General features: G+C 41.4%; 1 protein-coding gene across 3 annotated transcripts in view; it reads right to left on the bottom strand.

Moving 5' to 3' along the window:
* Positions 1 to 15,370, bottom strand: part of SLAIN2 (SLAIN motif family member 2) — a 36,611-nt gene extending 21,241 nt beyond the window's left edge. For all 3 annotated transcript variants that reach the window (XM_070948681.1, XM_070948680.1, XM_070948679.1), the window contains exons 1-5: positions 14,711 to 15,370; positions 8,969 to 9,117; positions 7,404 to 7,568; positions 6,494 to 6,652; positions 3,802 to 4,161 (exon numbers count right to left, since the gene is read on the bottom strand). In XM_070948681.1, the coding sequence (XP_070804782.1) occupies positions 3,802 to 4,161; positions 6,494 to 6,652; positions 7,404 to 7,568; positions 8,969 to 9,117; positions 14,711 to 15,135 (1,258 nt within the window). In that variant the 5' untranslated portion in view covers positions 15,136 to 15,370. The remainder of the gene's footprint in view (positions 1 to 3,801; positions 4,162 to 6,493; positions 6,653 to 7,403; positions 7,569 to 8,968; positions 9,118 to 14,710) is intronic.
* Between the last annotated feature and the right edge of the window lie 603 nt (positions 15,371 to 15,973).

The following is a 15,973-nucleotide window of genomic DNA, read 5'->3' on the forward strand; positions in this document are numbered from 1 at the left end:
AACAGAGCTATTCAAATTAAGTTTAGCGCCGCCTGCTTATGAACTATGCCGAGAATCATTATTTTAGTCCGATATACAAATACTGTACATACTTTGATACTGCTGTGTATCTATCCCTCAATTCCACCCAGTAGTAATTACTATAGGGAATAATTGGATTACTGCCCCCCCCTCCCCCAATTATGACTTGGCAGTCTGAGATTATATAGAGACTGGAACTTAATTACAGAAATATAGAATCACTATGAACAGCTACAACATATTGCTATTTTGACTTTTGTCTATTGTGTAAACCAATCTAATAGCAGCTCCCAGCTTCCTAATCGGTACAGAGGAAAATAGATGGGGCCACCATCTCTTACAAATAAAGACAGACCCTCCCCTAATCCATTACTGAGCATATTAGATAATCCCTCAATCTAGCTCAGAGATGCAGTAACCATGTATATTTTAAATTTGTTATTAGGCAAGTTACTCAGACTAATTTTCCTGATCCCTTTAGGAATTTTTCAACCTACTTCTAATAAGACGTCTCCTTTCCTTTCAACCAGCTGCTCATTCATGGCGCAAGGATGTCATGCATGCAGGGAAACATGAGGTATGCCAACATAATTTAAAAGGAAGGACAGGTTAGGTTTTCAGCCACAGCGTTACTTTTGCTACAGCAAGATTACCAAGAACCAATAAAAAGCTGTATACAAAAGTGGTCCTGATCCCGTGCTGCGTGGAACAGGTGTGCCGTCACTTGCCATTCCAGCCGAGCGCCCTCATTGCTGTTACTCACCTTCCCAAGTGCCTATCTAGCTTACAGGTTTCCACCCACCTGTATAGTTTTTCCATTGAGATTAAATCCTATTTAAGAGTTAGTGGCAGACAGAGCCACAGGGGAGGAGAACAGCAGAGTTCAGCACCAGGGGATGAACAAGCCTGTCAGTACAAAACACAGAATAGAGTATTTTCCAGCCTGGCATTTTCCACACCACTTGTAGGTATGTGAAAAGGGGCAGGTGCAAGTCACAAAAGAGTAAATTGACAAAGAGTGTCACCCTCAATATTTCAGACAAACAGGCATATGCACTTCCTCTGGGAACTACACATTATTTTCTGTTGGGACTTTAGAAGAAATTTCCGCTATATTTTTTGAAATTGTCCCATTTAAGGTACAAGCCATGCATTTTTTTTTTTTTTTAATTTTGATTTATATGCCGTCCTTCTCCGGAGACTCAGGGCGGCTTACAATGTGCTCAGCAATAGCCTTCATCCTTTTGTATATTTATACAAAGTCAGCTTATTGCCCCCATAACTGGGTCCTCAATTTACCTACCTTAGAAAGGATGGAAGGCTGAGTCAACCTTGAGCCTTGGCGAGATTCGAACCTGCAGTAATTGCAGGCAGCTGGTCTTAATAACCAGCTTAATAACAGGGTGCCTTAGACCACTGTACTACCAAGGCATTGCTTCACTTGATTTATATTTATCGTATATTCCCATGATGGTGAACCTATGGCACGCGTGCCACAGGTGGCACATGGAGCCATATCAGTGGGCACACAAGGGTTGCCCTAGCTCAGCTCCAGTGCGCATGTGCACTGGCCAGCTGATTTTCGGGCCTTCTGGGCCCACTGGAAGTCGGGAAACAGGCTGTTTCCAGCCTCCGGAGAGCCTCGGGGGGGGGGAGGCCGTTTTCACCCTCCCCAGGCTCCTAGAAAGGCTCTGGAGCCTGGGGAGAGTGAAAAATGGGCCTTCCAGTCCCACCGGAAGTCAGCAAACGGGCTGCTCCCGGCCTCCGGAGGGCCTCCGTGAGGGTGGGGAAGGCTGCTTTCCCCCTCACCAGGCTCCAACAAAGCCTCTGGAGCCTGGGGAGGGCGAAAAACTGGTCTACTGGGCTCATCGTGCCATTGCATGCCAAAAGAAGGGGAAGCATGGGAGGATCACGTGCGCATGTGTGGGGGGTGGGTGAGGCACATTGAATTATGGGTGTGGGCATGCGCGCGCACAACACCCCGTGCTCCCCCCGTTTTTGGCACCTGACGGCAAAAAGGTTAGCCATCACTGGTCTATTCAAACGTTTGAAACAGTAAGATCTGCTTAGAAAAACATACGCTTCAGATATTCTGTATTACTATTTTTGATCAGTCTCCTGTTAATGGATGTAACAGGAATTATAGTGCTAGAATAACTGAGTTCAAATTGCTTCCTAGAGCTCAAGTTTCGTAATTTCCAAGTCAAAGAATTGCATTTTCAAAACGCTAATAACTGGTTGATGAGAAAGATGGAATTCTTTCATTCAACTTTCTCAGATCTTAAGTCTACCTGGTAACAAAACAGTTAGCTGGAATTTCACTTGCTGCAGAGAATGTAGGGAACTGAAAGAAAGCTTTAAAGCAAGCAATGAAAGGGAGCAAAACGGGAAGATGAAATTTTTTTTAAATGCAATCGTTTTTAAACAGTGCTATACAATGTGCAGTCTGATAGGTCTCCTTTCACAAAGTAGAATTAGCAATGCAACATGCCCGAAGAGATTTAAAAAGAACTGGGAAGCAGCAGGAACATCCAACAACAACAGAAAAATAAGCTTGTTGAGTCTGTTTGTGGTCTCTTAGCAACACTTTAGTTTATGCATCTCATTGAATTCCATTAAAAAAAAAAGAGAGAGACTAACTTTTAAAGGAAAATGTTAATAGAAGAAACATCCTAGTTATTCTGTACTGTAATGAGATTATTAGGAAATATACTGTATATAGCTCACCCTCTAACAGTACCTTTCTTACTTTGAACTTTGAAAAAAATACTATTTAGTTTCTGTATACAGTATTTTTCCTTCAGGTATAACATATATACGACTAGATCTTAGAAACAGAAGCAAGAATAAAATGAACTAAATCCCAATATAATAAAATCTCAGTTGTTCTTTTAAAATGTATACTTTCTTCCTCCTTCCATATATTCTCATGAGTCCAGTGGCTTTGTTCCGTTTCTTTATTTCAAACTAATGTTGACTGATTCGATTCAAAGGGCAAACCATTTTACTTTGTGGCATGTGGTATTTAATTTTTTTTCTCTCAAGTAAACAGTTCTGGCTTCATCCATCAAGCAAGTTAAGGTTGAAGTTAAGAATAAGCACTTTATTTTTTAAAAAATAATGGCAGATAACCTACCATGCAAGGAATAATTGAAAACTGAAAATTGAATAAATGCATGCTTACAGAAAAGGAAATTTACTTTTCCTTTCTCATGTATATATTTGCTAAGAATAATTAATCCTACTTGCAGTAATTCAGCATCTCAAGAGGTTTTTTTTTATATGACATATATTTAAAACTATCACCTCTTTGAAGCAACAATTTTCATTTTGCCATTAATTCTATTTCCTTTAGGGAAAAAAAATTACAATAGTCGTTTGTCACTATTTTGGCCTGGTTAACCTTTTTTTTTTTCCTAATGGGCATTCTTCTTGATGGAGTTCTCAATATGAGAATTGGATGACAATGTTGTTGTTATTATTATTTGAAAAATTACATGGCCACAAAACAAAATTATTTTCAGAGCTTACGGATTTCTAATCATCCTAATGAAAAAAAAAAGACCAACAACCACCTATCACAAAACTTATTCTACCTTTCCTTGTATCTTTGGCTGTAAGGCCAAATACATAGCACATTTTTAATTTTATTATATTTGGATAATTTACAGGGCTGCTGATTTCACAACCAGAGTTTTAAATGCTCCTGTACCACCGGGGCCACACCCACAGCCCCTAGCTGAATGTTTCGTATGTAAAACTGAAGACAAAGTCTTTTACCTTCATTTTTGACAGTGGTGGTTTGTAAATCAGGGGGATGTCCTTGAAGTGAAAGGCGGGGTTGCTGCAGGCGGCTAAGCATGGGCTGAGGCGACACTCTGCTGTACTCTATTCCTCTAGCGGGGGATCGAGACCTGGGAGAATTCCTCGGGGACTGCTTTGGCGAAGGCCGGGGTGAATTGCGAGGTGATGGAGAGAACCTATTCATAGCTGGGTGCACTGCATGGTGGCAGCTGTCTTCTTCGTCTTCTAAGCTCTGGGCATCAAGTTCCTGGTCGCTAAACGTTCCACGCCGCATAGAACTACATGAAGAACCAGAGCTACGCCGAGAAGTAGTTGCTGCGTATTCTTGCCGAAGGCCTAAGGACAGAAAGAACATTGCCCTGAAGTACAATCTCCTTTTTGATGAGTACAAACAAGGAACATGTCATAAAACAATTCCCATGCTGGCGTTTGACCGGGGCTGTTTTCAAGGCAGAAACGCCACTGAATGCATCTCAGCTTTTCCAGTAAAGGCAGTACATTATTAGCTGTCATTGCTGAAGGCATTGAAGAATCTGGGAAGCAAATACATCCGAAGCATGGGTGTCGAACTCAATCACGCCACGTGACGTATCGCGACGGTTTTTGCCTTTGCGGAGCCGGGGTGGGCGTGGCCTGCACATGATGCATCCGGCCCGCAGGCTGCCAGTTTGACCCCCCCCCCCTGGTCTGAAGCAATGGCCCAATGCAGCATGGGTTATCTAGAATTAACCAAAGTTAAGTTATGCACCAGTTATTCTAGATCTAGACCTTAGCATCCAGGATTTGAAAGCAAGCGATAAGCATGGACTAGCAATGTGGATCTGACATCAGTTCCAAATTTATCATTTTAACCAATACTACGTTTTTCTTGTCAATATTTAACCACACTTTGAGGCCAGCTCTTAATAAATTCTAGAAATCAAATGTTTCACCGCTTCCACAGCAGCAGATGGAAAGACAAAGCTAGGCATTATTCACATCTTAATGACACGCAACGCCAAATGGCTACAATATGCCTCCACGTTATCCAGCCAGAAAACAACACACTAGCTTGATTGTTATGCCTACAACATCTCAAACCAGAATCTGTTGGCAGTATTGACTGTATGCTACTATATACTGAAAGATTAATTCTGTGGAGAAATTGTATTATAGGACCTCTGAGCTAAACAGAAACGTAATAAATAGACACAAACAAAAGCTGGATATCATCTACTGGCAAAAAGTAAACAGAAGAGAATAGAATTCTTTATTGGCCAAGTGTGATCGGACACGCAAGGAATTTGTCTCCGGTGCAAACGTCCAGAAGTGTACATATAAACAGCAAGTAATAGGTCACAGGTCATAAATCATAGTTATAATCATAAATCATAAGTTACAAACAACAATTGATAAATCATAAGAATCCAATAGGAGAAGATAGTAGGAAAGATGAGAAATGTGACAGTACTGAGGGAATTAAGTGTTCAGCAGAGTTGTGGCACGGGGGAAAAAACTATCTTTATGTCTAGTTGTTTTGGCATACAATGCCCTATTATAGTGGCGTTCTGAGGGGAGAAGTTGAAATAGATTGTGTCAAGATGTGAGGGGTCTGTTAATATTTTCTCAGCGCTCCTTCTGGCTCGTGCAGTATACAAAACCTAACTTTAACATGTCATAATTTATTTTCTTCTATGGTAGGGAGGTGGGGACATTTTTCTGACATCTTGCAGGAACTCTCCAATTCCTGTCCCTCTTCCCTTTGGCTTTAGATTAGGTTGGGCCACCCTATAATTACAACGCCAAAGTAATTGATATTATAACTAATACATTTTTCTCCGATGAATATGCAGCTTTACATTTTATCCAGCAGACATAATGAAGACTTAGGTTTTCAGTGAAGTTTGCATCAAGAAACACATTTTAGTTGAAATATTCCCACAAGTCCTTTGTTTTATTCTGGGTAAGTTACTAAATGCAATAAACATGAAATCACAACCTTTTATAAAACTAGTTTCAGTTATGTGGCCTCGATGGCAATCACTGAAGGAAAATTGTTCTGTAAATCCGAATTGAACTCATGCCTGGTAATGCTGTCCCCAGTGCAGCTCTCTAAGAGGACTGTAACCAAGAAACATAAAGATTATAGTATTAACTCTGATTTAATTCCCAGTCTGTCACAAAAGATAATGCAATGATAGCTCATACATAGAGTTTTCCATCCTTCTTGGTAAATGTACTGGGAGATGGAGGTGGTGCTTTTAAGAACTGTCTATTCAAATCCAGATCATGTCTTCAACTACAACCAGCATGTCATCTGAGTTTCCAACAATGTTTTGGGTGATTAGAAGCCAAGAAACCTGTCAAATTTCCAAAATGTTCCCACTTTCCTACTGGTTTATAACCTCAGCACTATAGCAATTATTTAAAACTGCATCTAGAAAGAGTTGCTATGCAGAAACATAAATGGACACATTTCAATGTTGAATTTTTCCCTATTTTTTTATTCACCTCTTAGTCTTTCCTATTATTTTCCATTTCTTTTGGCCAATTATTTCTCAAACCTTTTTGTTTCTTAACATGTGGCCTTCATGTTGAATCCCTGAAGTTTACCAACAAAAGCAAACATGTTAAAAATAACAGTAAAAAAACTCAGATTTTTACTTTTTATGATGTTTAAACTACTTACTCTCTTCTTGCATTCGGGCTAAAATTTGCACATCGGTTAAGTCGTTTAGTTTGTAATTAGATCCTATTGAGTCTTCATCCATTTCTGAAGCACTTAATTCACTGTCTATAGAGGATTGTGGGCTGAGTGGAGGATTTCGATCAGAACTTTTGAAATGACCTATAAGAACAGAAAAACAAATTAATAAAGACATCCTTATCATCCCTATAAATCAGCATGATTTATAGAACACTGAAGGCAGAAAGAAAAAACTTCCAAGAACTCAAATAAACTCATGAAATGAAATAAACTCATTTCTCTTCAAGTTAGGTACCAATCTACAATGTGGTGGATTTAAGTGAACTTCTAAATATTGAAACTCTTAAAAGTGCTTTAAAGGAAAGTTGAAACAAGTCTTTATTGTTTTAAGACTTCTGCAACTCTCCATTCACCACTTCCATAATAATTGTATCTTAATTTCAATGTTTTGCTATTAAGGAAAAATAATTCTGGCACTCAAAATTGTACCTCCACTACAAAAGATGAATTTATAAATTCCAAATAGAATAAATGTAAAAATAACTTTAACCTGTTTGTAAGTATAGTAGCCTACCTTGACCAGGATTTGGGCATACTCTGGTCTGTAGGAAGTTGACTACATAAAGGAAGGAAGGAAGGAAGGAAGGAAGGAAGGAAGGAAGGAAGGAAGGAAGGAAGGAAGGAAGGAAGGAAGGAAGGAAATGTACACAGCAATATAAGGATTACAGCTCAAAATTATTCAGATATCATTAAAAATTGCTAATATAGTGCTTTATCTGCATAAACTGTAAAAGCAGAAATAGATTCAAACGTCTGAAATAACTGAAAATATTAAGAGCGAATACGTTTTTCTTGGTGTCTATCATGTGCCGCTTAGATCTGAGGCTCTTACCTGAGTTGTTAGGATATATGAGCTGTTTTACTAAAGGAGCTTTCGCTGGTGTAGGGGAAGAAGAACTGAAGCTAGTGCTGTAGGGACTGCCAGCACTGTGGCTATAGGAGTTTGTGTAGTTGACAGTGTTGAATGGATTACTATATAGGCTGTGTCTCTTGAGAGCTGTAAAAAAAAAAAAAAACAGCGGGGAAAAAAGTCATATACTGTTTCACAGCACTTAAAATTGCATTTCTGGTTTTAATTTCATATAGTATGTTATGAGGTACAGAATGTGGGTACAAAGTAGAACAAGGGTTTTTTTTAAAAAAAAAACATATCTCTTCACCTTAATAGCATAAACTCTCTACAGTAGAATCCCATCAATTTTAAATTTTTAAATTTAATTTGGCAAACACTAATATTAAATTTTGATAATGTAACAGTCCAGAAAATACCATCTCATCACTTATTTCAGTTATTTAATGTCCCTGAAATTTTTTTTTGCAAAAAAACAATTGCAGATTATTATTTTTTAAAAATAAATTTTATTAAATTTTCCAAGTTAAAATCAACATAAGACAAAAACATTGATTATACATAACAAAAATCATACATTCCCCTCCCTCCCTCCCCCATTCATAACACTAGACACACAAACACATCCATCCCGGCAGATAATATTCCTGCCCTCATTAATAAATAATTGTGCCCACAACACAGAATAAAGTAAATAATCCCTAAATATGGTTTTCAAACAATTGTCTTTCAATCTAGGTAAGTATATCTCTCCTCATATTGACTTAGGCCTTCACTTCATCTCAATCCTTTTATTCAACCACCGGTACCAACTGTCCCAACTTTGAAAAAATTCAGAATCCTTTTTTTCTTTCAACCTATATGTCATTCTGTCCGCTTCAGCGCACTCTTTATAATTTGGACACTGGCCGGTATCTCTTTTTCTTTCCATTGTTGGGCTAACACTATTCTAGCTGCGACTAAAATATGTAGAGTGAGATACCATTTTTTCTTACTTAGCCCCTCTGGGCAAATACCTAGCAAATATATCTCAGGTTTCCATTGGAGGTCCACATTAGTAATTTCCTTAATCCAATTCCTAATCCTTCTCCAATACCTCTTTGCCATTATACAAGTCCACCATTGATGGAAATACGTACCTCTGGTTTCCCACATTTCCAACATAACTCTGATGTACCCGGAAACATTTTAGTAATTCTTGCTGGTGGGAGACGTTGCCGTAGTCATTTTAATATTTTCCCCCCACATTTGTTGCCAACAAATGGCAGATTATTATTTTATATGCCGTTTCTCAGATACCAATTCATTTAAAATAAAATGATACCATACAAAACAGCTGCCGTGCTGGCATACTTATTAGACAATAACTACAACATAGCTGGACACTTGTCTCCCATGAATTTTTAATATAAGAAAGCATATCATAATCTTCCTATTAATGTAAATTGGATTTAAAACAGGCTAACTTTCACTGGAATATAACTATTTTTTAAAAATACTACCTGTTTAAAACAAGTTAGCATAAAAAAAAAAAATCAGAAGCTCACCTGACATGGTCTGTTCAAGCCTATGGATCAATGACTGTTTAGCACATTCAATATCTGGAGTTGGATAATCCAGTATTTGCCTGCACCAAATGAGTGGACTGATTGATTTTTGCACTGGGGTCACTTTCTTCTTTGGTGACATATACAACCTGGTGGAAATTAAAAGACCCGAACATTACATAGGGATATACAGACAAATTAGAACTTCAATATATTGTTCTTTTTAACAAAAAGCACAAGACAACAGAGTTTTATTTTAAGTGCATTTTTTTCTCAGCTTCCTGGAAATTAAAGAGACTGCCTTTCCCTGATTGAATGTGCCCACCTAACCCAGTTAGTGCCTTCATGGGATCTCCAGATACTAGGGGAAAGAGACTCTGAAGGCACGCACTCTTCGTAGGGCTCCCCTCTGGGACACATTATCTTCGGGAAGTAATAAGGGCCCTTCTTCTTATACTCTAGTCTTCTGGAGAGCTGTAAAGATCCAGCTTTTGGGGAATTGATTCGGGAACCATTACGTAACTTTTTCGTTGCATTATCGTACTACAAAGTTTATATTTTATATTGTTTAATTATAGTTGGCTTTATGATGCACATTGTAATCACCTAGAGCAGGGGTCTGCAACCCGCGGCTCTAGAGCCGCATGTGGCTCTTTCATCCCTCTGCTGCGGCTCCGTCGCTCAAAATATGTGTCACAACCGTCAATGTGCGACACCCGCCGGCACATTTATTTATTGAGCTGTTCGACCCATCTTTTTTTTTTTTCTGGAGTTCAAAATGTTTTTGTTGCATGCAGAAATAAAAATGTGTTTTCTCTGTAGCAGGTCACTGATTTCCTAAATGCAACACACTACAGTTTTTTTATACATAGCATAAAGGTAAAAAATGATATATGCAATGTTATTTTCATTTTAGATGTCAAAAGGGTTTTGTGGCTCCTGGTATTTTCTTTTCTGTGGGAAACAGATCCAAATGGCTCTTTGAGTGTTTAAAGTTGCCGACCCCTGACCTAGAGTCCAGCGAGGCAATGTGATTGATTGATTGATTGATGGGCAGATTGCCTGCCCTCCAGGAAAAAAAAAATCAGATGAATGTTAATTTCAGTATGCAAAAACAGAGTTTATTAGTTCAATATAAAGCATGGGAACTGTCAAAACAGTTTATACAACAAAACAACCTCTTAGATATCCACCAGCCTTTTCTGTGCATAAATAAACACTCAGAAATGATATGGAATATGGTTTAGGAAATTGAGGTGGGATGGTAGGAAACTTTAAAAAGAAGCAGCTCTTGTCCATTTTTGGGGGGGTGGGGGGAAATTTTCCAACATGCAGGGAAGTTTTGCTTTGTTAAGGGGGCATAGGAGCTGAAAGATGAACATTACAAAAAGGGGATGGGAAGACAAAATTAAAGGCAAACAGTGTAAGTCTAAAATCAAGCTTACACAATAAACTGAAAGCCCAAATAATTTGACTCCAATTCAAAACTGCTTGCAAAATAAACTGCAAGATAATATATTATATGAAGTATTTTAATACTTTAAACATTTTAGGGCTTGACTGTAAAGCTTCAATCTAGTGTTTTCAGATAGTTTATGAAACATATTCAACATCCAAAGAATGGGCAGGTACTTAATGAACTGACTTGTTAAGTTTTAAAATACCTTTAAAGTCTCAGTTAATAAAAATGTCTTTAATTGGACCTTATGTCAAAAAAAATAAAAAGCACAAAATCAGTCATCCTGTTCCAAAGAGTCTACCACCAAGGCAACACTTATTCATTTCAATAAGGAGGGTGGAGAACTAACATAGGAAAAAGACTTACAAGAACTGTATACATTGTTCATTGAAAGTGTAGGCATAAACAATTAATACAGAAATGCTATTCTGTATTCTGCATTATATTTGTAACTTTTTGTCATTCTACAATTGTAACTAGTTATGAAATATCATTTCCCCATATTTAACACTCATATAGCAATAGCACTTAGACTTATATGCCGCTTTACAGTGCTTTACAGCCCTCTCTAAGCGGTTTACAGAGTCAGCCTATTGCCCCCAACAAGCTGGGTCCTCATATGCACACTTTACAGGGACGTGATGGCTCAGCGGTTAAGAATCTGAGTTCGACACCTGAGTGCCACGTGATGGCATGAACACCCATTCTTGCCCCAGCTCCTGTCCACCTAGCAATTCAAAAGCATATAAATGCAAGTAGATAAATAGGTACCACTTTGGTGGGAAAGTAACAGCGGTCGGTGTTTCTCTGCACGCTCTGCATTGCAGCGCGATGTCATGATGGCCACATGACTATGGAAACATCTTCAGGGGTGTCAAACTCAAGGTCCACGGGCCGCATCTGGGCCGCAAGGTGCTTAGATCTGGCCTGCAGGGCCATACTGGAAACAGCGAAGAACCAGCCTGCAGTGCCTCTGCCAGCAAAAACGGAGCTGTCACAGACAAAACCGAAGCTCATGAAGGCAGCGGGCGGCACTCCCAACTCCGTTTTCTCTGGCAGAGGGCAGCAGGAAGCCGTCGCAGCTGAAATGGAACTCGGGAGCCCATATTCGCTGGCAAAGCTCTCGGGTCATCACAGGCGCCCCTGACATGAGTGACATCGAGCTGGCCATGCCCCTCCTGGCCCCCCAAGGTCAAACACAACCCTGATGCGGCCCTCAATGAAATCGAGTTTGACATCCCTGCTGTAGGGAATGCCAGCTGTGGACTAGACTATGAAAACAATAAAACAGCACGCCACCACCACAATATTGCCAAAATATCTTCACTGATTTAAGCAAGAATTAATGAAAAGTTGATTAAGGAAATAATGCATTTCGTAAAATAGTTCATCAACTTTTTTTTTCCATTATCAAAACACTGGAAATTATCTACAGGAGAGTGTACATAGCTCAATAGCAAAATATCAGGCTGCAGAGAGAAAATGACACTTTTTATGAAGTTTTGCTGTACTTCAGAGAAGAGAATGAACACAGTCAAATGAATTAAACATGTGGAAAAGAGTTAAACTAATCAATCAGCAGCTAATGACCTTAGGATAGTATTTTTATTCAGAAATTTTATTCTGCTTATTTGAGAATTAATACTGAGAAGTACATACATGACTGTACCATCGAAGAAAAATAAATTTAAAACGAGTTTATCTGTGTTCAGTTCACAATTATAAAATTAGCCTAATGAATCACACTGCAGATGAATGAGATAGGAGAGTGGTTCCCATGCTTCTAAATATATGCTTGAATATATATATTTTAATTACTTAAATGTACTTGGGCTGTGCCTGTCAAGAATGAAGCAAATATAATGCATGGGAGGGAGGAGAAGCATTTACAGTACTCAATCATACAAGCAATACATAGAAAAGGACGAAATCGCTCGACACCCCAATTTTAAGTGAAAAAGTCTTGCTTTGTTCCTTTAAGCTACCACAATCAAATGACATCATGCATCCTTAATATATCATCTCCTATTCTATTATCTAATTTTGGCGCTAATGAACACATCCACCCTGACTCACCATAATAGAAAAATAATTGAAATGTACCCTATTATTTGTGTGTGTGAGACTGTGTATAGAAAGCAATATACAAATAAATATCAGGTGAAAGAGAATTGGGAGAGAATTCAAGGCTGAGAGAAAAAGGCATTCAAAGTCACTATGATCTAATTTTTTTTCAAAATTGGCAATTTTAAGACCATTAAAACTTCAACTCCCAGAACTGACAAACACTGATCTAATTCAGTCCAGCCCAACCCAACCCACCCCGTTGTCCAACCAGAGTTAGACCATACAAACCTCACCAGTTCTAAAAATCTGTGTGTGAATTTACCATCACACACATGTATGAGATAATGGAATGAGAAAAGGCGCAACCCGCCCATTCCACACCCCAGTGTAGAAATAGGCTGATTCAAGGCATCACCCAACCCAATTGTGTTTTTTCCCAGTTAACCAAAGTGTGTCAAGGCCCAGCAAGGAAGCTCCCCAACCATCTTTCCTGCTCCCCTTAAGCACTTGTGCAAAGAAGGGAAAGGCTGTGGGGAGATTCCTTATGGAAGACCCTTGTAGGGAGATTCCCAGCTTTGGGAATCCTTGCTCCCCACAGGGATACCTAGAGTTAGCCAGGCTTTGAGGGTACACCAATATTTGCAGGAGGATCCTTCCTTCCTTCCTTCCTTCCTTCCTCTATTCATCTCATTCCTTCTATCCATGTCCTTCTTCCCTTCCTCTATTCATCTCCTTCTACCCATGTCCATCATTCCTTCCTTTCCTTCCTTCTTCTATTCTTCTTTCTACCCATGTCCATCATTCCTTCCTCTATTCATCTCCTTCCTTCTATCCACGTCCCTCCTTCCTTCCTTCCTTCATTCCATCCTTTATTTATCTCCTTCCTTCTATCTATGTCCCTCCCTCCTTCCTTCATTCCTTCATTCCTTCCTCTATTCATCTCCTTCCTTCCTTCCTCCATCTCCTTCCTTCTATCCATGTCCCTCCTTCCTTCCTTCGTTCCTTCATTCCTTCCTCTATTCATCTCCTTCCTTCTATCCACATCCCTCCTTCCTTCATCCTTCCTTCCTCTATTCATCTCCTTCCTTCCTCTATTCATCTCCTTCCATGTCCCTCCTTCCTTCCTTCCTTCTTTCGTCTATTCATCTCCTTCCTTCTCTCCATGTTCCTCCTTCCTTCCTTTACTTCCTTCGTCTACTCATCTCCTTTCTACCCATGTCTATCTGTCCTTTCTTTCTTCTCTCCTTCCTTCCTTCTTTCCTTCCATCCTTCCTCTATTCTTCTTCCTTCTATCCATGTCCCTCCCTACTTACTTACTTACTTCCTCTATTCATCTCCTTCCTTCTGTCCCTCCCTCCTCCCTCCTTCCTTCGTCCTTCATCCTTCCTTCCTTTCTTCATCTATTCATCTCCTTCCTTCTATCCATGTCCTTCCTTTCTTTTCTTCTTTCTACCAATGTCTGTCTGTCCTTTCTTCCTTCTCTCCTTCCTTCCTTCCTCTATTCATCTCCTTCCTTCCTCTATTCATCTCCTTCCTTCTATTATGTCCCTCCTTCCTTTGTCCTTCCTTCCTTCGTCTATTCATCTCCTTCCTTCTCTCCATGTCCCTCCTTCCTTCCTTTTCTTTCTTCGTCTATTCATCTCCTTCTTTCTACCCATGTCTGTCCTTTCTTCCTTCTTTCCTTCCTTCCTCTATTCATCTCCTTCCTTCTGTCCCTCCTTCCTTCATCCTTCCTTCCTTCCTTCCGTCTATTCATCTCCTTCCTTCTATCCATGTCCTTCCTTCCTTTCTTTCCTTTCTTTTTACCAATGTCTGTCTGTCCTTCCTTCCTTTCTCTATTCATCTCCTTCCTTCTCTCCATGTCCCTCCTTCCTTCCTTTTCTTTCTTCGTCTATTCATCTCCTCCTTTCTACCCATGTCTGTCCTTTCTTCCTTCTTTCCTTCCTTCCTTCCTCTATTCAACTCCTTCCTTCTGTCCCTCCTTCCTTCATCCTTCCTTTCGTCTATTCATCTCCTTCCTTCTATCCATGTCCTTCCTTCCTTCCTTTCTTTCTACCAATGTCTGTCTGTCCTTCCTTCCTTCCTTCCTTCCTTCCTCCCTTCCCTTCCTTCCTTTCTTTCCCTTCCCTGTTCAGGTGTGGCGGCCTCCCTCCCCTCAGCGCTAACGCCCCAGCCGGCCCAAAGCCACCCTTGGCCCGCTCTCCTCCTCCCCTCACCAGCCCGTCTCGTCCTCTTCGCAGCCGGCCAGCCGCTCCAGCTCGTCGGGCCTCAGCGGCTCCACCTCGTCTAGCAGGCCGCTCTTCTCGGCGGTCCCCCGCGCCGCCTCGGCACCTCGCTCGTCATCCGGGGGAGGCCGGCGCGTCGGCCCGGCCTTGGAGTTGAGGCCGCGGCTCTCCAGCCCCAGGGGCGACGGCGAAGGGGACGGCGAGGGCTGGGCGGCGGGAGGCGTCAAGAGCAGCGGCGGCGTGCAGGCGCCCGACCCTCCTCCGCCGCCGCTGAGGAGCCTCTTGGGGCTGCCGCCGGGCGCCCCGGCCGCGCTGCGGATGCGGAGCTGCTCGTTCTGCTTCTCCAGCTTCTTCACCAGCTCCTGCAGCTTCCTCACTTCGGCGTCGGCGTTCACGTTGGAGTTGATGTCCTCCATGGCGCCGCCGCCGCCGCCTCTGGCCTCTTGTCAGGCGGCGTCTGCCGCTCCTCAAGAGGCCGAGGCCGCCCGCTTGCTTGCCGAGGCCGACGGGCCCCCCCTACACGGCCGGGCGGGGAAGCGCAGCCTCGCCGCTTTCCCGCCTCCGCCTCGTCGGTTGGCGGCGCCGGGCCCGCCTCAGCTGCGGCCCCGCGCGGCGGAGGGAACCGACACGTAGATCCGGCCGCCGCGGGCCTGGCTGAACCCCCGGCCGGACAATCGGGAGGTGGAGCGTTTTCTCCCTGGAAACCCTCCCCGCGAGGGCGGCCTCCGTGGCTGGGCAGGCGCGCCGGCCTCGGGTTGACGGTGGCCTTCCCCGTGAGGGAGGAAAAAAATTGCCTTGTCCCTCTGAAAAGAACCGGCAGACAGCCATCAGGATAGGCACGAAAGGCCCTTTCTTTCCCCCCCCCCAGAGGCGGTGGGGAAATCTTTGGGAGGTTTATGACCCGCTTTGTGACCAAGTGGTCCTCGACTTACAACAGTCCCTTTTTAGTGACCTCTCGAAGTTAACAATGGCAACAGCCGCAAGGATTGTCTGTGCACAAAATTGGAAAGCAGAGAAAATAACCTTTGGAGGAAGAAGTAGTAATAATTTTTTTTTTTTTTTTTTAAGATAGTGCAGAAATGAACGGGTTAACTTTGATGATTAAGGATAGAGAATATTTTAAAATGTGGAATTATTTTTATTATTGGTTGGAGAAGAGGTATAAATGATTAATTATGTAAGTATGTATAAAATACCTGATGAGTAGAATATTATGTTAGTGATGAATTGATAGGGTGGATTGGATAAGGATCG

Source organism: Pituophis catenifer, unplaced genomic scaffold (genome assembly GCF_029215685.1).
Source record: "Pituophis catenifer annectens isolate HBS135680 unplaced genomic scaffold, rPitCat1.0.hap2 SCAF_8, whole genome shotgun sequence".
Lineage (NCBI taxonomy): Eukaryota > Metazoa > Chordata > Lepidosauria > Squamata > Colubridae > Pituophis > Pituophis catenifer.